We start from the raw sequence: 24149 nt of genomic DNA on the forward strand, positions 1-24149 counted from the left end.
TGAGGCAGGAGGATCGCTTGAGCCCAGGAGTTTGAGGTTGCTGTGAGCTAGGCTGACACCATGGCACTCACTCTAGCCAGGGCAACAGAGTAAGACTCTGTCTCAAAAAAAAAAAAAAAAAAAGTTCCAAAATAGAACACTGTGCAGCCATTAACAAGAATCAGATAAATCCATATGCACTAACAGGAAGTATATTAGTGTGTATATATTTTTGTATTGTTAAGCAAAAAAGGCAAACTTCAGGAAAATAGGCTTTGATGACTCCATTTATGTAAATAAAAACAAAAACTACCTTTTACATGCAAAAAAAGAATCTCATACACACATCCATATACAGATTACTAAATGTTTACAGAAAGGTCTAGAACAGAGCTATCCAATGAAAACACAATGGGAGCCACATATACAACTTAAAATTTATAGTAGCCATATTAAAGAATATGAAAAGAAATGAGTGAAATTATTTTTAATCCATTATTTAACTCAATATATCCAAAATGTTACTCTTTCAATAATGTAATTGATATAAAAACTATAAACTGTCCATATATGAAACTTAATTCAAAGTGGATAAAAAACCTAAACATAAAAGCCAGAGCCATTTAAAAAAGAAATAAGAGAAATCTTCTCAACCTTAGGCAGATATCTTAGACATTACACAAAAAGCACTAACCAAAACAGAAAGAAAGAAAGAAAAAAAAAAAAGACAAAACTGAACTTCATCAAAATTAAAAATTTCTGCTCATCGAAACACACCATAAAAAAAAGAACAGGCAAGATAAAGACAGGAAAAAATTCACAGCATTTATATTCGACAAGGTATTCATACCCAAATATACAAAGGACTCCTACAAATCAACAACAGAATGATAACCCAATAAAAAAGGGCAAGACTAGAAAAGTCACTTTACAAAAGATGCATAAATGGGAAAATAAGCACATGAAAAGATGTCATCACTGTTAGTTTTCAGAGCAATGCACACTAAAACCATAGGAGATACCACTTCACGCTCACCGAAATAAAAGAAACTGACAATACCAAATGTGGGTAAGGAAACAGACCAAGTGGAACCCTCACACGCCACTGGCAGGAAAATAAAACAGCACAACCATACTGGAGAACTGTTGGGCAGGTTCTGTTTTTTTTTTTTTGTGGAGACAGTGTCTTGCTCTGTTGCCTGGGTTAGAGTGTCATGGCCTAAAGCCTAGCTCACAGCAACCTCCAAAATCCTGGGCTCAAGCCATCCTCCTTGCCTCAGCCTCCCGAGTAGCTGGGACTACAGGTGTATGCAACCACACCTGGCTAATTTTTTCTATTTTTAGTTGCCTGGTTAATTTCTTTCTATTTTTAGTAGAAACGGGGTCTCGCTCTTATTCAGCCTGGTCTCAAACTCCTGACCTCAAGAAATCCTCCCACCTCGGCCTCCCAGAGTGCTAGGATTACAGGCGTGAGCCACCATGCCTGGCCTGGCAGTCTGTTAAAACATTAAACATACATCTAGTCTATGAGCTTGTAATTTCATTCCTAGGTATTCATGTACCTAAGAGAAATAAAAACACATGCCTTCAAAAAGACCTGGCAAAACCCCACAGGTTCATCAATAGAATGGATGTATAAACTGTGGTATTCCATTCATAAAATGGAAATAAAACGGAACGAATGACTGATATACACAGTGACATGGATGAGTCTCAAAAACACTATGTTGAGTCAAAGAAGCCAGACACAAAATGTCAAACAATGTATGACTTGATTTACATGAAATTCTGGACTAGGCAAAACTGATGTATCATAAAATCAGTAGTTACGGGGACAGAGGATACAGGGCAGAACTTACTGGAAAGGGGCATGAGGAAACTTTCTGGGGTGATTGACTCATGCTATAATCTTATCCTGAGTGGTGGCTACATGGATATGTGCAACTATCAAAACACATTTAACACTAAAGGCTCCTGTGATAACTAACCTACCTCCTGTCATGAAACTCAAATGCTATGGGAACCACAAAGCAGTACTTAATGAGTGCTGTTTGATATATGATGAGTAGATGAAGATTGAAAAAATACTGAAATTTGGAGTATGGAGAATGTCATTAAAATGCTCTCCATCATTCTTCTACCGTTATATTGTGAATCCACGTAAATCTCTTCAATTTATTTTGCTAACACAATTAAGATGATACCCTTGTGTCTCTGAAAGCTTTATTTAAAGCTCACCCTTTTCTTAAATATTTCCGATGAATATTTACATAACAAGGCTTCCAGCTAAAGTAACAAGGAAACAAAACAAAAAAAAGGTGGCAAGAAACTAAGTTATGAGACAAGATATAAAAAAAAAACTTGTGTGCAGATATAGTCTAGTCAATTTATTAATAGTTCCAAAGGAAGAAAAACATGAAGCCACTAAATATGCTGATAACTGAAAGTCAAGGAAATCATTCAAAAAGGCCAACAGTTTACTCCCCACCTATCCTGATTCACTCAGTTCTATTAATACTTTTTTTCCAAGGCAGTAAAAGCTGTAAGAAAATCCTCCAAAGCAACGAATAGGTAGTCACCCCAAATTGCCTTAGCAATAAAGACATTATGCCAAGTGGCAGAATGTTTAGCTCACATCCCTGTAATGTCCCCTACAATCTATTCCATCTACGCCATCCAACAACTTTGCTAGTGGTCACCAGTCACAGCCTGAACACTTTAGTGATGGGGCACATCATACATCAAAATCCCTTAAATACATTTTAACCCGGGCACCTAGGCTAAATGGTATAAAACAACCAAAAGGGTTTCCTGTTATCCATAGGCAACCCAAAGTCAAGTGCGGGAAAGGCTGAGGGAATGCCATGTGCTTCCTGACTAGGAAACAAGTCTTCCAGACACACAGCAGGACATTTGCACACTCTGACAGGGATGTGTGTTGTGAAATGTATTACCATGGAAATAACACTTCAAGTCAACCTGAAATAAAGAAATAGCAGGAATTGCAAAATAGGTCTTGTGGAATGAGTAAAGAACTTCTTACATGTCCATGCTTGAACTATGGCATGATTAAGCTGAAATAAAATGTCATTCCAAACATATAATAAACATTACAGTCTGTTTCCGGGGTCAGTTACTTGCTGAACACAAGCTGTGGAAGCAAAACTACCCTGCTTTTAAGGCTAAGACTGATAGGAGAATATACACAACCAAAAGAATAAGAATTAAATCTCCACAGATCAAAGTTTACCCATGACTTTTTAAAAATGGTGATAATTAATAAAAGCTATTCATTTACTCATTAATTCAAATATTTATAAATTATTTACCACGCAACAGGCTGAAGACACAAAGGAAAGACAAGCTCTATGCCCCCAAGCTCACAGTGTAGTGGCAGAGACCAAGTAGAGTACAATATAGTTAAGCACTAGAATGAAGGTTATTAAATAAATGCAGTTGGAAAGGAGTATTAGCTAGGATTTTTAGATGCAAGACACAGACACTGACTGGCTAACATAGATAGAAAAGGAATTTATTTAAAAGACATTGGTGTTGGCCAGGCATGGTGGTGCATCCCTGTAATCCTAGCACTCTGGGAGGCCCAGGTGGGAGGAGCACTTGAATTTGAGACCAGCCTGAGTAAGGGTGAGATCCCATCTCTATTGAAAATAGAAAATTTAGCCAGGCATAGTGGTGAATGCCTGTAGTCCCTACTACTTGGGCAACTGAGGCCGGAGGATTGCTTTAAGCCCAGGAGTTTGAGGTTGCCGTGAGCTATGATGACGCCACTGCACTCTAGCTGGAGCAACAGAGTGAGACTCTGCTTTATAAAAAAAAAAAAAAAAAATCAAAAAGAGTTAAAATCATAAAGAGCACATTCCCCAACAATAATGTAATAAAACTAGAAAGCAATAACAGAAAGACAAGAGAAAACCCCCCAAACACTTGAAAATGAAACAACACACTTCTCAATAATGCATGGGTCAAAGAGAAAGTCTCAAGGGAAATAAAAAAAAAAATACATAATAAACAGAATGAAAATGAGAACACATGTATTAAAATCTGTGGGACACAACTAAAGCAGTGCAGGGGGGAAATTTATAGTACTAAATACATACACTATAACAAGGAAAAGTCTCAAATCAACAATCTAAGCTCCCAGTTCCAGAACCTGGTAAAGTGCAATATATATGCAAAACAAACAAAAGCAAGGAAATAATTATGAATGGAAGTCAATGAAATTGAAAACAAAGACAACAGAGAAAAAGCAATGAAACAAAGAGCCAGTTCTTTGGAAAATCAATAAAATCGATAAATCTCTAGAAAGACTGACCAAAAAAAAAAAAAAGAGAGAAGACATAAACTGTGATTAACAGGAATGAAACAGGATAGCACTAGAGACATCAAAAGGATAAGAGAATGCCATGAAGAATTCTACCCAAATAAATTTGACAACTTAGACAAAATGGATCAATTCCACAAAAAACACAAACTACTATAACATACCCAATATGAAATAGATAGTTTGAAGAGCCCTCTGTTAAGGAAACGGATTGTGTCATCTAAAAACTCCCCAAAATGAAATCGCTAGATTAATGGTTGCCAGAGGTTAAATAGGAGGTGGATGGAAAGTGCTTGCAGCTATAAAAGAACAATATGAGGGATTCTGGTAGAGACAGAAACGTTCTGCATTTTGACTGTATCAATGTCAATATCCCAGTTATCTTATGGCATGGCACCAGAGGGGGAAGTTGGGTCAAGGGCACAAGGAAGCTCTGTGTATTATTTTAAATGACTGCATGTAAGCCTACAATCTCTCAAAATAATAGGTTTAGTTTTTTTTAAAAGGGTATAGCTGGGAGGCCGAGGCAGGAGGGTCGCTCAAGGTCAGGAGTTCAAGATCAGCCTGAGCAAGAGTGAGACCCTGTCTCTACTCAAAATAGAAAGAAATTAGCTGAACAACTAAAAATATATAGAAAAAAAAAATTAGCCAGGCATGGTGGCACATGCCTGTAGTCCCAGCTACTCGGGAGGCTGAGGCAGGAGGATTGCTTGAGCCCAGGAGTTTGAGGTTGCTGTGAGCTAGCCTGACGTCATGGCACTCTAGCCCAGGCAACAGAGCAAGACTCTGTCTCAAAAAAAAAAAAAAAAAAAAGGGTATAGCGTCATTCACAAAATCCAAGAGGATTTAAGAAACAAGTTCAGAGGCCGAAACAATATCCTAATCACACCACCACAGACCTGGGTTGGTGAGGACACTGCTGCTGTGGCTGCCATGCACATGCTGCAGCCAGCAGCCCCAAGCAGGCCCAAGAGGATTCTTGGTGTTCTTGCCTCTGCCTCACTAGCTGTGAACTAAATGTCCTGGGCAGACGTCTGACTTCATGAAGCTGAGATTCATGACTGAAAACAAGCTGCAAAGGAGCTGGAAATCAAAGGTTTTGAATTTTCAGCTTCTTGTCTCCCACCAAGGGAGGTATCTATGAGGTTTCTTGAAGATTTCTAAGGGGTCAGATACCAGACAGACAAAATGAAGGTCCACAATAATGGAGGTAGGGGGCAAAGATTTTCAAGACAGACATTAAGATGAAGCCAAAATGGGCTACACATAGACTGATAGGGATGTCGGGGAGTTTGGAACATTCATGATGTTTTAGAGATCATGTAAGAAAATATTCCAAGGGGCTGGGTGAGGTGGCTCGTGTCTGTAATCCCAGCACTTTGAGAGGCCAAGAGGGAGGATACCTTGAGGGCAGGAGTTCCAGACCAACCTGAGCAACATAACAAGACCCTGTCTCTACAAAAAACACAAAATTTAGCCTGGTGCGGTGGTATGCACCTGTAGTCCCAGCTACTCAGGAGGCTGAGGCAGAAGGATGGCTTGTGCCTGGAAGTTTGAGGTTGTGATGCCACTGCGCTCTAGCTTGGGCAACAGAGCAAGATTCTGCCTCAAAAAAAAAAAAAGAAAAATCCTAGATATTTTGTTACTGAACAAGAGAAGAAAAGCATCAGAAATTTAAGATGTGAAGTATTCTAATGATGAAAATCAATAGGTCTTAGACAGAAGCAGCTCCTTATATCTGCTATGAAAGATAAGTCATCAAATGTATTTTTAAAGGGTATTGGGTATTCCTTCCTATGCTCATAGTCAGAAAGAAATGTTTCCTTTAACTTACTTCGAATTCATCAAATGTTATGAACAACTCTGTACCAGTTGCTGGAAAACACAAAAAAAAAGCAACACAGGTTATCTACCCTTAAAGAGGTCACAATGAACTTACATTTTAGGCAAGATAGATGTTTAATATAACCCACACATTTTCCAGATAAAGACCTAGAAATGCTAGGTAAAATATACCAAAAATTATTTTCAATATATAGCTAAACTCATAAGAAAGAAAGGGCAACCCTGGGGACTAGAATCAAAGAAGGAACTGAAAACCACAGTAGTAGCACATGAGCTGACATAGTGGCTATAGGGAGGTGTGGGAAGACAGTTTCAGTAACTTCCAGGTCTTGGTTTTGTTTGCCATGTAACAGGAATGGTCTTGGGATTATAGAAGGTAGAGAAATAGAACTAAGACCTTGATTGAAGTGGAAACTCTCTGCATCTTCAATGAAAGGATGGAGTAGGGAAAAAAAATCATTTAACAACCTAGAGAGCACACAAGAAAGCTTATCTCTGCTTAGGTTGTCAGGGACTGGAAAAAGTCTCTCCTGAGAATTGAAACCTTGGGCCTGCAACTCACATGGATTTAGGTTTCAAAATTATAATTTCAATTATAATACCTGAGTGTTCTAGGAACTCCAAACCAAGAAATTACCATAAAAATTGGCCCAAGCCAGGGCATTTAGAAGAAGCAAATTTATCCTTACTTTCGAAAAATACAATTTAACCCCAGGTCATACAAGATTATCCCACAGATAAAAACCTTCCTAAAGAGTAAAAACTACAGAAGGAAAAATCTACCATAACAGTCAAAAAATCAAGAGCAGCTTTAGAACCCAAGAACTTCTGACAAGAAGAACTATCAGATAGAAATATTAATTATAAAATGATTATAAATATAAAAGAAACTCTCAAAACCGTAAGAGTAAGATCCTATGGAAAATTCAAGAATAGGCATATCTGAAAACAAACCAAATAGAATTTCTAAAAATGAAAAACTTTCATCACTGAAATCAAATGCAATGGACAGGTTAAAATAGATTAGACACAGCTGAAGAAAAAGCAAAGAACTAGAACACAGACGATAAAGAAAAGAAAAAAGGAGGCAACTCAGAAAAATAATGAGATGGAAAATATCAAAGAGAAGTTAAGTGATATGGAGGACAGAATAAGAACTGACATTATCTAATAGGAGTTCCAAGAGAAAATAAAATGCAAGAGAGGCAATATTGAAAAGATAATACCTAAGAATTTTCCAGAACTGATAAAAGCCATGAATCCTCATATTTCAGAAACAAAACTAAATCCACACCATTGACATTGTATTGAAACTGCAGAAATCCAAAGACAATGAGATCTCAAAAGAACTTTTACTCTTTGTAAGACATGGATACGAAAGACTAAAATAACTATACTTCACAGTCAAATATTTAACAGGCCACTGATGAAACAGGAGTATAAAGAGAAGGGGTGTACCTGACAGCATCTACCAGGGAAAACTGTGGGAGAACAGAGCCCAGGATTAAAGAACGGGCAGGATTCCTACAGATGGGGAGAGGTGGGTCAACCAGGGGAAGGGAGAGAACAGCTTGAGCAAAGCTGAGAGAAGGGAATATAGGTCAGAGAGTCCTTTCTGGATGTCAAATAATGTAGAAAAAAGTGAAGTTGGCCAGAGAAATTATAGAGTTCTCTAATATCAGCCTAAAGACTTTGAACTTAATAAACAATGAGGATAAAATTTTTGAGCATGTGACATGATTTAGGCTGAATCTCTGTCAAATAACCCTAGCAGCGGCATGTAGAGTGGAGAGAGGAAGAGTGACTACAGGCTTTTAAGTAAACTTAGGAAATGATTACAATAGTCTAAGCCTTTCAAAAGACTTCAGAAAATATTCTGACTACATAGAGACAGATGCTTCAGAATGTAAGGCCCAGAAAAAAGGTATAGGTGGTGAAGATGAAATGGGGTGTGAGAATGGATACTTAGAGACATTTTGAAAGTAGAATTAAAGACTTACTGGATTGGCTAGTTGTGGGTGGGGGGCAGAAAAAAGAAAGGGAAGAACTAAAGATGACACTGAGGTGGGGGCCCAAGGGATTGAGGGAATAGTGGTGGTACATTCCCCAACACACCCCCAAAACAGGCAGTTTGGCCCAGGGGATGAGAACACTAGATCGGAAAGAAGCCTTAAGAGTCTAGTCCAGGCTTGCTCCCTTTGGCAAGCTACTTAACTTCACAGGCTTGGTTACTTCAGTTCTGTAACATGGGAGATTTTAGAGAAAATAAGTTGAATATTAGAACAATTGTGGAGTCTAGGGGATTCAGAATAAATTTTTAGGGAGCAGTGAGAATATGGGTCTGGAGCTCAGGAAAAAGGCAGTAGTGAAAGGACAGAGTGGAGAAAGAACCACCAGCATAGAAGAGACGGTTAAAGCTGTAAGGAGTAGATGATATTATTAGATGCATAAAGAGAAGAAGCCTGTGAATCTTGGGAAAACCTTAAACAAATATAGAAAAGATAGCAGTAGAAAGCTTAGAGGCATACCAGTCTTACCATGAAGGGGTATCCTGAGATAGTCTATCATAATTAGATGACATACTATATTAGTAGAGAGGAGTTGTGTTCCATTTTCCATTGCCAACTAATTTCCTCAGTGATCGATACAATGCAAAGAAAATAAAAGGCTTTGTCAAAGACGTTCCCTTCTATGCCTGGGAAACACTGATCCTTTGTTTTCATTATGGTGTTAAAAGTCCTACTTCAAAGGGAAGTACTTTTAAAAAATATTCTAGTGTTATAAAGATAGATACTTCATAATCTAAGCCTTCACACAGCTGAAATTCTGTTTGACTCAGGCTTGCAGGATGCTGTAAACACACAGCTGACCCAAGTAAGCCCAATAGGAAAGCTGGCTTCACCACATCAAGACTGAGAAATTGAGGTCAGACTGGCTCAACACAGGCTAAACTGGAATGACTTTCTGAAATGGTATCAAAAACTTGGATTTAGCTAACCCACAGCATAACACAGAAACATGCCTGGGAAGCAGACATGATACTTGTGGTTACTGTTCTAAAGCAAACTTTTCCTCCAATCTTTGCTTTGAAGCTAGTTACACTATATAAGAGATCAAGATCAAGAGCATTTTGTACATGGTATTCCTTGGATCTTTCTAATTCTCACTTCTGGTCCAAACAAGTCATGTCACACTCTATCAGATCATGGAAAAATTCTTCCTTTGTTTCCACCTCCTACAAGCACGTCATCTCACAAGCAGCCAGGACTTCAGGATCTCAGTTTAAAGCAGAAGCCAATGCAAAGTTCAAGTTTTTCCTGTTCATCCTCAAATTAGCAATGACTGAAATTGTACCACATTTCAAATTCAAGGACATGCTCATAATCAAAATGCTGTGTTTTTATGGTCTTAAGCATCCAGAATTACTAGGTCTAAAGATGAATGTTTGTTTATAATCTTCCATTTTCTCAACGATATGGAAATATTAGCCTAGTTTTGAATTATTTCAGCTTAAATTTATCCTAAGTTCCCTTGAGTAACAGGGTTTTGGCAACAATCCAGGGCTAAGTAACTGAATATGGTAAGTGCTGGACCTTAGAACAGCCTGATTTTCAATCCCTGACTAAAATAATTAGAACACAGCTGCTCAGCCACTCCCAAAAGAAAAATCCCCCAAACCAAATTAAAATATTTATCTAATATGAATCTTTCTATATAATCATAAACATCCATGAAATGGCAGTAAGTTGCCTATATCAAAACATAAGACTCACTGGTTGCTATGCTTAGGATGAATGACATTCCTCACTGACATTAAAACATTTAGGAATAATAACTTCTAACACAAAGGAGAGAAGCAACACACAACATTTTCAAAGGATCAATAATATACAGTCCCTAAACTGGCTCACAATTTCTCTCGGTGTTTATAAAATTTAGATTTTTCACTTGAACTTTTTTAAAATTGAGTTTAAAAATATATAATTTATCATCTTTACCATTTTTAAGTGTACAGTTCAGTGGTAAATAAATACATTTATATTCTCCCCCACTTCATCCCTCCTCTCACTCTTGGCCTCTGGTAACCACCAATCTACTATCTTCATGGGATCCACTTTTTTAGCTCCCACATATTAGTACAACCATGTGATATCTGTCTTTCTGTGCTTAGCTTATTTTGCTTAACATAATGGCTAAACTCTTAAATGGTTGAGAATTAATTAACTTTGATGATCTGATATAGTATGGAGACTATCCAGAGGTAATATGCAAACCTTAATTTATTCATTCTATAACATTTGACAAATGCACAAAAATGCAACATTAACTTGATAAAAAGTCCATTTTTGGTAAAGATTTTGAAAATTTTAAGGGAAATTTTAAGCTGCAACTCAAACCATCAGGTTATGAAGATCCAGTTAAAGTAATGATCATGGAGAAAACTCTGATGAAAAAGTACTGCTAATAATGTGCAGAAATGGGTCCTCTCGGCCAGGCATGGTGGCTCATGCCTGTAATCCTAGCACTCTGGGAGGCCGAGGCGGGCGGATTGTTTGAGCTCAGGAGTTCGAGACCAGCCTGAGCAACAGCGAGACCCCGTCTCTACTAAAAAATAGAAAGAAATGATCTGGACAACTAAAAATGTATAGAAAAAAAAAAATTAGCTGGGCATGGTGGCGCATGCCTCTAGTCCCAGCTACTCGGGAGGCTGAGGCAGTAGGATCGCTTGAGTCCAGGAGTTTGAGGTTGCTGTCAGCTAGGCTGACGCCACGGCACTCACTATAGCCAGCGCAACAGAGTGAGACTCTGTCTCAAAAAAAAAAAAGAAAAATATAAATTGCAGACCAATGCAAACACTGTAAATCCATTTTTGTCTTAAGTGTATATATGAATACAATATATTAACATAGCACAGGTAAGACTCTGCACAAACCTGACAATCCGTTAATAACTATCAGCCTCTGGGGATGGGAATAAAGGATCAGGAAGAAAGAAAGGAACTTCACTGCCTTCTTTCTGAAAAAATTTCAGTGGTGAAACTAGAGGCCATTTTTACTTTATTTGTAATTTTAAAAATCCCAAGACAACAAAAAGATTTTGCATTTCAAGGAAAAAGAGATGCAAAAATGAAAGAAGAAAAATCATCTTTCACTTTCCAAGCACAATGGTAGAGTTGAAAACAAAACAAATTCTAATACAAGAAAAATGTAGAAACTGCAGAGTACACAGAAATCTCATGCCAAGAAACTAATCTAATTAGGCAAAGAAAAATGTATAGAACCATATCCCCAATTTTAAGAATGCTTCAAGTTCCTGGGATCTTGCCAAAGAAAAGCTGTCTTTTCAGGAGAAATTCTGCCCTCTAATGTACACTAAAAGAAGTTCAAGCCCATGAAGCAGTAATAAACTGCTGTTATAAAGTTAATCAAAATATTTTCACTTCGTTCCTAGAGCATCATAATTTTCTCCTTAAACAAAGGTCTTCAAATCCTTGTTCCCAAATCAATTTCTGTTATGCTGAGTAAACGTTATGACTGTCACACTTCAGGTATCTATTCTATTCTTCCCCACACACCCAAAAAGCACCTAAAGCACTTAACTCATTTTTCACACCAAGAGAAATTCAGCATGACCAGGGGTACAGGAATAAAACAAATTAAAATTTTTAAAGTTTATAAGACAGATAGACATCTGGCTCTCAAAATCATAGATTTTTGAAACTGGCTGGCACTATAATTCAAGGCTAAGAGCAAAGAAAAGAGGCTGCTATGTGTAGTAAAGTTTATCTTCTCATAGAATTTTCTAGAGACACTAGAATTTGTTTAACTCTGGGCCACCCTGAAAACCACTAGGAGTATTTCCTAGGTTCACAGTATTTGCTGTAGGTATTCAATCCAAACTGACAGAGGTACTCCATCCTAGTGACCACAAATGAAAAGAGTTCTCATTTTGAAAACTTTTCTATGTTTAGAATCTCATTTAGATGCTCACATTGGCAGGGATTAATTCAAATGTCAACAATCCCCACTTCCCTGCCAAGAATATCACTAGTCTCTCCAGCCATACTTCTCTCAGTTACTAGCTTGGCCTGGAACAGTATCTTTGAATCAAGAATGTGAATGAAATTACCTTTAAGAGATTCAAAATATTCCAACTATTCATGGGGAAATCTTTAAAGAATTGTTTTCTTTATTCAATTTCAAATCTATTTACTTTATACCTGCAATACTTGTAGAGGTATATTTTAAAAACAATAATAAGTTAAAACCAAATGAAGCAGGGTATTAGGCATCCACTGAAGAACATGAAGGAGAAAGTCAGGTACAGGATATTCTTGCTCCAACATAAAGTATTTCATTCTGGAATTGATATGTAAGATAACAGCAGTACCACAAAAGCTGCCCAAATCATGTAATTTTCATTGTCATCGCTGCTCCTGAAATACCCTCCTAAAAGCTATCTCTAGCTAGTCCTATGCGGGAACAAATGGCTACCAGAAGAAATGCACTTAACACAAGCTGGGCAAGGATATCTCCTACCTGGCTCCCCTAACGACACATAAGCTGCCCATAATGTATGATTCAGACCTCTGTAGGAGTTGATTACCATACAGAAACAGCAATAGCCATTATTCCCCAGTTGACTGACCACAAGTTGTCCACAGTTTCATTGTTGCTATTGACAGATACCAATTTACAAAGACACCTGAACTCATTTTTTAAAATATGCTAGCCCCCTCAATTTCATGAGATAGGAAGGAGATGGAAATACGGTATAGAAAACCTTGCATAGCCATGGAAATGGGGAAAAGGCTTACAAAGGAAAAGGGAGGAAACAGTCATCTCCCAGTCTATAAGGAAACAGCTAAACAGTAGACCCTTAATTAAACAAGTCAATACCTATGGATCAGACTGTAAGTTTCTTTTTTTAGAGACAGGGCCTCACTCTGTCTCCCAGGCTGCAGCGCAGTGGCACAATCCTAGCTTGCTGCAACCTCCAATTCCGAGGCTCAAGTGACCCTCCTGCCTCAGCCTCCCAAGTGGTTAGGACTACAGGAATGCACCACCACACTCAGCTAATTTTTCTCAGAGACAGAGTCTTGCTAATGTTGTCCAAGCTGCTCTCAAACTCCTGGCTTCAAGTGAGCCTCTTGCCTCAGCCTCCCAAAGTGTTAGGATTATGGGCCCGAGCCACTGTACCTGGCCAGATTATAAATTTTAATGAGACTAATGGCAGCCCACTGCAGGAATAAAGTAAGTAGTAGATGTTGGGTTGAAAATAGGCAGTGTGGGGCTGAAGCATGGCCAGCTGGATACAAACAGCTAATGGTATTGGCAGTGAGGACTGGGGGCTAGGGGAGGAGTTGGATCAAGGGCTTGGAATGACAAGACCATGGGAAATGAGACACATTAAACTCTGTGCTTTTTACTACCATATGCAAAGAGAGTATTTTTTTGTAGTCTGATTCCTGCCTCTAATTAAAATTGGGCTTACTCCATTCCCAAAACATAAACTTTGGCTTTTTATAGCCTAAGCAGTGTGCTATTTTAAACATGTGGAGGAAATGCATTTTCAGTTACAAACATTTGCTCCTCTAAATCTGTTCTTATTTCTGAATCTGTGCTTATCTTAGCAAAAGATGTGGGACAGGATGTTTTACTCTCCTGCTCTGGTTTTCCTGTATTGCTTAAATCTGTTTAGAGAAAAGGAAAATAAACAAATAAAGTGCTTCTGCTGGAGAATTTCTATAAACTGAAGCAGCTCCCAAAATGAAAAAAAGTCTGTGGGAAAAAATTTTTACTGCATTAAGATAATTTTAATATGTTAGATTATTCCAGTAAATTCTTCCCTTGAAAAGACTTTCTATACCCTGCGTGTGGAATCTGCAGCAGATACTAATGTTTGCCCTGATAAAATGTGCCCACTCAGTCAACCTGGATCAGCTGAATTCCTTTTGGCCCTGTCTTTTCCCAAGCACAATTATAATTGTAAACTTTTTTGAGATGCATTTCAGAAAAGTGAGCATACCAACCTGGAAGGACATTGTGGATTTATTAAGAAATTCAAGTTACACTGTATCATAATTAAATGTGTATATTTTCATGTACAAGCCTGGGGACTTTTTACTCAAACACTTGGCAGACATATCCTTGTAATCTGGTTATGTTCCATTAGAGCTTTCAAAAAAACTGATTTTGGTCACTTTACCTCCTTTATAAGGGAGTCAGCAGTTCACTAATCTACTGAAAAATATTTCACTTTAAGAACTCCCGAGAACAGCTCCTCCCTCTACACCCTTCTCCTTGCTGCTCTCTGCTCCAGGAGCTGCTCTGTATACATAGTCTGAAGACTCTCCTTAAAATAAACTTTAGTCAGACTCCTCTGAGCCCTCTTCTCAACCAAGCCTTGACACTGGCCCTATTCTTGCTAGGCCTGCGTAGCCATGTTTTATCAAGCATCCTGCTAAGTCAGTTTAGAGAGAACCCCCTACCCTTCATGTCTGAACTTCCTAGCCTGCCTTTAGTGAGAATGAGAATCCTATTTAGTCAGTTTAGCAAGAATCCCCCTATCTTTGATGTCTTCTCTTAGCAATTTTCCATCCACTGACACCCAGCCCCATTCTGCTATAAATCCTCAGCTGTCTTTGCTGTATTTGGAGTTGAGCTCCCTCTTTCTCCCCTACAGGGAATCTTGACACCTATCGCAATAGTCTTGAATAAAGTCTTCCTCACTGTTTTAAAAAGCATCAGAATAATTTTTTCTTTAATAAGCCTCAGTGGGCGATGGAGTGCCCTGACAAGAGATTGGAGGCAGAGAGGAAAGGGGAGTCTGGGTTATTTACTCCCGTGCTTCCCCCTGGGGAGTGGGTCAATCGCTCAACTGACGGTCTCAGCTCCTGTCGGGAGGTCCACTTCACACAACCCTCTGTTGTCCACTGCCACCAACTGCCCCCCTCTTGCCCCTGCAGGCCTAAGGGTGATAATGGAGTCTCATTATTACTAGCCCCAGGGACGTTGCACTATTCCTATCCCTGTGGTTTTCCATCACTTTGTGAGTTATTAAATTCTCCTCAAAGTATCCTAATTTGAGGATGCCATCTGTTTCCTGCTGGGTACCCCTAAGACAGATATCATCTCAGCAGATTTCTTATTCTGGAAAGGCTATAAGCGCTAAGAAAGAAGGGCATAGATACAATAAGTAGAGAGATTTCCATGAGTAACTTACTGACTTAAATGAGCTTTGTTAAGCTGCCAGTTCTTCCCCCTCTAGTTATTTTTATAATTCAGTAACAGAGAGTATTTTCGGAAACACACAGTTTCTAAACATCGATAGGGATTATTTTAAGAAGAAATATCCAACGAAGCTTGAAGTAAATGTGCTAGTTGAAATTAACCATGCTAGAAACCTAAGGTAGAAGAGCTTCTTTGCCTTTATTTCCATCTGGTATTTATATTCAGCAGTAACTTCCACAGTAATACTTTTAATAAATGCAAGAAACACTGTTTAATAATACCAAATACAAACATGGCAATTCACATAATAGCCTGCTGAAAGCTAATTCCATAGAGCCTAGAACAGTCTACAGCAGTATTGGTCAAATTCGGATTGTAGTAGATCGTGAAATCAATTCAGTGGGTCATAACGTTTTATAAAATGATACATGCTATATACGATAATGTAAAATAGAAAATCACAGTATATATATATAACCCTTACTAGAAACACAGTTTATTTTGTCACCCAGTATATCAATAAGTAAAATAAAAATTTTATGAAACAAGTCGGCACGGTGGCTCAACGCCTATAATCCTAACACTTCGGGAGGCTGAGGTGGGAGGATTGCTTGAGGCCAGGAATTTGAAACAGCCTGAGCAACATAGTGAGACCTCACCTCTACAAAAAATAAAAAATAGTCCAGTGTGGTGGCGCATGCCTGTAGTCCCTGCTACTCAGAAGGCTGAGGCAGGAGGATTGCTTGAGCCCAGGAGTTTGACGCTGCAATGAGCTATGACTACACCACTGTGTTACAGCCCTGGGTGATAGAGCAAGACCTTATTCTCAAAAATAAGTAAATAAATAAATAAAAAACAAAATTTATGAAACAATATTTACTCTTACTACATGGAATGATATATTCTTTTAAACTGATGATTGCAAACCACAGCTTGAAAAGTGCTGGCCTAGAATATTAACAGGACCAGGTCTGAAGAACTCTATTCATACTACCACAAAGCTCTGCTCCTTCTTCATCTGCTTTTATGTCATTTCCACAGTGGTGGCAAGAAGTCAAATCCTTTTCCTTCTTAGGTTTCTGTGTAACTACTACATGACTTCTGCCACCCTGGTAGCTTCATTGGAAGAGAAATACCCTCAGTCTGAAGAAGATAAAGATATAGCAGATGCAAATGCAGCCCTGTCCACATCTCCTGGCATTCACTGCCATGACACATGCTAAGAGGAGCATCTCATTGCAAGCACCTGCAGCTCACAGCCTGAGGATGGAGGGCAGGGAATGTGCGGAAGCCAATGTCAGATGGGTGCTGGAGGATAAACATCCCAGCCTCGTCACCCCTTGCTGTGCTCTTCCCAGTCTCCCTGAGTTCCCTAGCAGGATTGAGTGCCAGCTACCACTAGCAGTCACCTGCTTAGTAACTCACCCTTTATCAGCTTCCTTCTTCCCTTTTGCCTCCCTATTGGGGCTTCCTGGAATCACCTTTCACATAAGTGACTTGCACTGAAAGCTTTGTCTCAGGGTCTGCTTCTAGGTAAATGCAACCTAAGAGTATACACCAGTGTAACACAGTGTTGTTTAGAGTCAGGGCTGCAAAGGTGAGGAAACTCACACACTGACAGAAAAATCAAGGCTTTTAAAAAAAACGTAAAACAAACAAAACTTTACTGTTCATAGCAATGAAAGTGAACAGGGACAATCTCTGACTAAAGGGTCAGAAAAGCCAGTTTAGGAGATTTGTTCTACCCCAAACACCTGGGGACAAGAATAATACAGAACTCCTCAGTCAGCTGGGTGCTCTGGGTTACCCAAAGGATAGGGTCTATGTTCTCTTCCCCGTGGGCTACAATCTTAGGCTTCTCTTACGTATTGTGATGCTTTACTCCTTACATTTAAGAAGAAAGGAATTTTTACTTCTTCCAAAGAGAAAGAATTCTAGTCTTTAGCTGAAAACAACTTAAGTAATATGAAAAATATGAAGGGGGAAAAAAACTATTAAGTGCCTGACAAAATGTTAAGAAAATTATCTGCAAATCACCTTTGACCTTTTTATGTTACTTTGAGGTCATGGGGAATGGGAGTAAGTCAACCCAAATCTTCATTAAAAGTTCTGATGAACTGCTGATATTTTCATTCAAAAATTATTATTTTTAAATGTAAAATTTACAAGTTCAGCTCTGTGCTCAACACTGTAAACCAGGACTTTTTCCAGGCTGCAATCAAACGAGAAAGCTATGGCTAATTTTCCTTTGCACCTTCCATTTGGTAAACATTTCAGCAAAGTCAGAGCAGCACCGTAATTCCCTGTCTCAGAGGAGTCATAGGAACTGCAGCTAAAGCAGGTCCCTGCATTGACAACAGCTTTTCCAATGCACCAAGTATACTTAAGACTGAGACTCAAATACTCACCCTGACCCAGCAGGGAGGGATGGCAGAGCTGAAGGGACACTGGCCTGTGGTTTTTCTTTCTCATTTTGTTTGAGGAAGGATTTGGCTTCTTTAGATGTAGCATCCACTTCCTTAGTCACCCTGTGCCAAGAAAAGAGACATCAAGTTTACAAGAGGACTAAAGAGGAAGAAACAAACTCTTTAAGACATTTACCTTTAAAAGGAAAATGTCCTATGTGCTTTCAATAAATTCTGCCTGCTGTGCTTTAAGATTAAAATTTATTACAACAATTTTACATAAAGACATTTTCCCTGACTAAAATGAACAAATGAAACAACAATGTATATAAATTTTATCTCCCTAAAATCCCCACCATGAGTCAGCACAAAACACACTCCAGCAGTCACTGCTGACTCTGTCCATGGTGGGTTACTGAAGTAAAGGCTGAAAAAGGCCCTCGCACTGTACCTCACACATAGATTAACAATCGGACTTAAAGGCCCCGTAAAATTGAGATGGGGAGAAAAACACTGGCATTATCTAAGGAGAAAAGCAACAGCGTGAACAACTGAAAAAAACTCTGCAGAAAGCTCCTGTTCTGTACCTAGAATAACTCAAAGATGAAACAGAATCCCTTAAAACTGGCTAAATCAGCACTAATTTGGGAATGGAAGAAAGCAACATGACAAAGAATCCTGTCTAATTTCAAATCTGAAAAAATTACCCTCATTAAAACTGAGTCCTAAAGGATCACATAAGGATATTTATGGTCCCTGAAATTTCAGATAAAGAGAGGAGAAATGCCCAGTGCCTGCCTAGGCTTGCCAGGTCAACAAAAACATCTGAGGAATGTTGTTTAAATTCTATCAGTAGGAGGATCTAAGGTTATGGTCACTGTATTATGAGTGTTCAACCAGGTCAACCAGAAAAAGATTGGCCAAGAATAATGACAGGCAAATCCTATAAATTCCATCTTTAAGGAATGTAAGTCTCTATCCACCTTCTGGCCCTCCTTCTAGGACAAATATTCTTTGAGTCATCTTACACTCATCTTGTTTCTCCACTTACCACTGTGTCACGTACACAGGTGGCACAGAATAAGACTTTGGGGAGATTTTGTATTAAGAATCTTCACTGGGAAAGACTGCCAAGTTAATCTTCAAAGGTGACTTTTTAAAATAAACTGTTACTCCCCTGCTCACATTGTGATGGCTCAGTATCGCTCAGAAAACCAATTATAAACTGCTGAACCTCACATTCAAGGCCCTCTAAAGTCTGGTCCTACTCTACATCAAGGCTCAATGTGTGCCTCTCTACTCTCCCAAATGGACCTGTCAAAAATAAGAGGAAAAACTTAAATGATTAGAATATCATTCAGTAATATTCTCTCTTTCTCTGTTGACCAGCAAAGAAGATATTTCCCTACCCCACTGATGCTGAGCTTCCGTATACGAGTTGCCTCAAAGGCCAATGAGATATTGGCTGACACGAGAGGAACAGAAACTTTACACATGGTTGTGCTGTTCCACCTGCTCCCTTGAATTGCTCCTTTGAGTCATAAGAAGAATGTGCCTCAAGTAGTTGCTGGTCCAAGATGGCAGAAGGACACATGGTACAGACCTGAACCCAACATGCAGCTTGGAGCCAAGCCAAGCCTACATCAGGTGAATCCCAGATACCCAGAGGCACATGAGCAACAAATAAATGCTTATTGTTGTATACCACTGAGGTTTGGAATGGGTGCTACTTAGCATTACTGTAGCCACAGCTGACTGACAACACATTTACATTTCATGAGTGAGAAAATGGAAATCTAAGGGGTTAAGTGACTTATTCAAGACTATCCAGAGATTAAGCAGCAATGCTACAGAGAACGTTGTAAGCAGATAATATTTTCCAAAGATGGATGCCACAAATTTCCCATCCCCACAAGTTCTTCCAGAATTCTGACACTACCCCAGTAAGAGAGGAGTCTGTGTCACCATCCCTCGAAACTGAGTGGCCCTTTGTGGCTGCCTCAACTCACAGAGTCCTGTCAAAGTGGCAGTACATAACTTCTGAGGCTAGCTGATAAAAGGTGATTTAGCTTCCACCTGGCTCTCTCTCTTAAGAATGCACCTTTGGAACTCTAAGTTACCACACAAGAAGTCTGGGCTACGCTGAAGCCACTATGTGGGAGAGATCATATAGGAAGACTACACAGAGACAGATGCCTGAGGCGCCTGTTCCAACTCCCAGGTATTTGAGTCTTCCTAGCCCTGGTGTCAGATATGGGAGTAATGGCTCCAGACTTAGGCACTGTCTGACTAGAGCTGTACAAGAGAGCATGAGCAAGATCTGCCCAGCTTAGCCCAGCCACCCCTAGAACTATAAGAAATAATAACAAAACAATTGTTTTTTTAAGCCATTAAATTTTGGGGTGATTTCTTAATACTGTTACATAGATAACCAAAATAAACCCACATCCAAATCTTAGGCTTATGGAGAGTCCCAGGGCACTGGAATAGAAAGAGTTCCTCTAAATATCCGTGCTGTAGGTGAATCTGGGGCAGCCCAGAGATGGCTAATGAAGACTTACACATAATGGTCTGAACACATGCTTTATTCTCTACTCCTACTAAAACCCTACCAAACAGTGGCAAATAAATTAAAAAAGATAAAACTACACAAGGATAACGAGAAGAGGTATAACAAAAAAGAGATGTCAATGCCAATCAAATTTTCTCAAAGTAGAAGGCATGTGGACAAGCAGTAATTGGCTCTGGGTTTGGTTTTCTCTGATCTTCCCCATAGTCACATGGAATGGCCAACAATAATCAAGCCGACCTGTTGTACAGTACCCTAGAAGGCTCATTAAATTGAGGAACCAGGAACCTTTGAAGGTAGAGAAGAGGAGTCAGGTTGAAATCAGCTGAAAGTTTGCATCAGGAGCAACAAGGCTCCAGATCCCCTTCAGTACCTCAAACCACAGGCTACACTCCACCCCAATCCAGCAGAACCCATCACTCTTGGGAGAAATGAAAACTACAGAAGTTCCAGACTCACAAAAGGCAAATCTGAAGTCCATTCTGAAAACAGAGGAATTAAATGAAAATCCATTTATTCACTCTTCCCTGGCCATAGCAAGGCTATGTGTTCTGGATGGCTGAGTTAAGAGATGGAGTGCTACTAAACCTGTACTGTACCAGTAAGAAATAAGTATGCTACTGAGTTGCCAAGTTTGTTACCCCAGCAGAGTCTAGTCTATCCTATTATATCAATTCAACTAATATGAATTTCAGAAAAAGAGAAAATAGGGGGAAGTTATCAACAACAAAAGAAAATTTCCTGGAAATGAAGAGTAAGTTTCCACAAAAAGAATCACAGCACATTTGATGAAGCAAATTTTAAAAGATCCACATCAAGTCACATCACCGTGAAACTTTAGAATACTGGTGACAGAGAAGATGAAAATCAAGTGGAAATGACCCAGGTTATGAGGAAAGAAAAAGCAGCTTTTATGTAACATCTTTGGTTTTGTTTTTTACTAGTTTTACTACAGGATAGACAAGCTTTGTAGCAGCCAGCTAAGGCAATTAAGGATTTTCTGAAAAACCACCTAGATTCAGGCACTGTGTTAGATGTTAAACATATTAAAAAAACATGGTATGGTCTCTGCCCTTACGGAGCTCACAGTCCAGCACAATAGCCAACCATGAAAACAAGTCACGATAATACATGATATATTGTAAGTGGCATAAATGAAGCATGGAAAAAGTATAATCTGTGGGAATCTCTCTCTTAATTTCTTAGTTTCAAAGTCCTACCCATATTCGTAGGAAACACTGGTATATTTCTCTCAGGAACTTTGGTAATTGAGACAAAGTAATATGAGTAGATAACTCTTCATAGATAGTATGCCTAGAACTCCCCTTTTAACAAGCAATAAGAGAGTCAGCTGTCAAAATATCTTCGACTAAGAGAAGAGTGAAATTATAGACCACCTCTAATACACAAGAGGGAACCCTGACAGGAAAAGGCCTATTTTTTGCAATAGTTAATACTCAGAACTTCCTGAAAACTCTTTATTTGGGCAGAAACTTTCCGTGACTGGCCTTTTCCTAAAGGTGATTCATTTAGGAAAGTCTGAGCTAACTGATTCAGCTGGTTCTGCGATAGGGAAGGATAAAAAATACTATTTCCCCTCATTCCTCAAAGTTAACAAGCTATGCATTTTTCAAGTGGGGAAAAAACCAAAATGGCAAAAATCCAAAATTTAACAACTAAAACATAGTTAGAAAAACTAAAAACTAATTTTGTGCTAACACTTCCTTATGCTTATACTTACAAATTCTTCCCAGTCATCACTAGCTCTTTCTCACATTTTTTAAAGATGTAGTAATACTCTTAACTTGACATGAGGACAAAAAAGAAAAAGCAAGGCTGGGCGCGGTGGTTCATGCCTGTAATCCTAGCACTCTGAGGGGCCGAGGTGGGCGGATTGTTTGAGCTCAGGAGTTCGAGACCAGCCTGAGCAAGAGCAAGACCCCATCTCTACTAAAAAAAAAATAGAAATTATCTGGACAACTAAAAATACATAGAAAAAATTAGCCGGGCATGGTGGCGCATGCCTGTAGTCCCAGCTACTCGGGAGGCTGAGGCAGTAGGATCGCTTGAGCCCGGGAGTTTGAGGTTGCTGTGAGCTAGGCTGATGCCACGGCACTCACTCTAGCCAGGGCAAGAGTGAGACTCTGTCGCAAAAAAATAAATAAATAAATAAAAAAGAAAAAGCAGGCTGGTCCGAAAGTAGTTATCTCACTTGATTGTTCACAGTCAGTTACAGGTTGAACTCCTTGTTCTACTACTTTCCCCCCTCCTCACTACTGCAGTAGGATCGCTTGAGCCCGGGAGTTTGAGGTTGCTGTGAGCTAGGCTGATGCCACAGCACTCACTCTAGCCAGGGCAAGAGTGAGACTCTGTCGCAAAAAAATAAATAAATAAATAAAAAAGAAAAAGCAGGCTGGTCCGAAAGTAGTTATCTCACTTGATTGTTCACAGTCAGTTACAGATTGAACTCCTTGTTGTATTACTTTCCCCCCTCCTCACTACTGCATTTGACAAAAAAAAAAAATTAAAAAAAAAAAAAAAAGCAGAATAACAACATCAAGAGATTAAAAGATACGCTCAAATCTATATACCAAATTTGTATCTGGTTATCAATGAAAATTCAGATTTCCTAAGTTCCCTCAGGAGAGTTTCTTGTAATACCTAAATTTAAGTATAAATAATCTAAGTTAAAAAAAAATCCTGCCAATATGCCAACTATTAACAATATTTGTGTTTTCTTTAGGGGGAGGGAGTTACAGAGCACCTTTACTTGTCATGTTACATATTTCTGTAACATAATTTTTAAAAATAATAAGCATGTATTACTTCTAAATATAAAATATTAACATTAAATGTTCAAATTTTTTGTATTATATTTGAATATATAAATGCAAAATATATTTGTGATAATATGTAATTTATAGAAAAAGTGCTTCCATATTCCATTTGTTTTGTTTTTGATAGAGACATGGTGCTGCCCTCTTTTGACAAAAAATGAAAATAGCAGACTGCCTGAACACCCATCAAGTATTGTATTTAAAATTACCATCCATTTACTTTAGAAAATGAAATAGGAAATGTGTGGCAGACAACTATATTAGTATTTATAAACAAAATTTAATGTGTTTGGAAATTTAATGATTTCTCATAGCAAGAGCAATTGACCAGCTTTTCATATTCTCTATGTACGGCCACTGGTAAAGTTATAAATAAATCTTCTTTACATATTCTACATGACAGATGGAAAATTCAAGCCAAGAAAAAGTTCTAAAAATTTTTAAACCTATATTCCTAATGGTACATTAATAATATACTTTCTATATTATTTTTATAGGACTTTCAAGTCATTGAAGGTTTACCATCAGTGTTCTGCTACCCTCTACTGGACAACTCAATAGCTTCCTGTATGATTTCTGGTAGCAAAATACATTATACTAATTCACATTAATTATTGAATCGATCTCCAAAATAATTAATTACCAAAGAAAGGATGCCTTACAATGGAGAATTCTGGAAGATATTGCTTTCAGTGGTCTAAATTATCCCACCAATATCGGGTCCCTTGACAGATGAGACGTATCATCAATGGAGTATTTTTGTCTAACATGATTAATCGGAAGCTAATAATGAAGAAACAATGCAACGATCCAAACTGAGGAACGTTATGCAATACAAACAGCCTGGACTCTCAAAAACAAAAACCAATACCATGAAATATAAAAAAGGCTTGAAAACAGTTCTAAGTTCAAGGAGGTTGAAAAGACACATGCAAAAAA

At 38.5% G+C, this 24149-nt stretch overlaps 1 protein-coding gene across 2 annotated transcripts in view; it reads right to left on the bottom strand.

Moving 5' to 3' along the window:
- The window catches only part of CFDP1 (craniofacial development protein 1), a 97890-nt gene that overhangs the window by 55188 nt on the left and 18553 nt on the right, over positions 1-24149 (bottom strand). For both annotated transcript variants that reach the window (XM_012641571.1, XM_012641570.1), the window contains exon 5: positions 17808-17927. In XM_012641571.1, the coding sequence (XP_012497025.1) occupies positions 17808-17927 (120 nt within the window). The remainder of the gene's footprint in view (positions 1-17807; positions 17928-24149) is intronic.

The sequence above is a fragment of the Propithecus coquereli genome, unplaced genomic scaffold, assembly GCF_000956105.1.
Source record: "Propithecus coquereli isolate 6110/MARCELLA unplaced genomic scaffold, Pcoq_1.0 Scaffold165, whole genome shotgun sequence".
In the NCBI taxonomy this organism is placed as follows: Eukaryota; Metazoa; Chordata; class Mammalia; order Primates; family Indriidae; genus Propithecus; species Propithecus coquereli.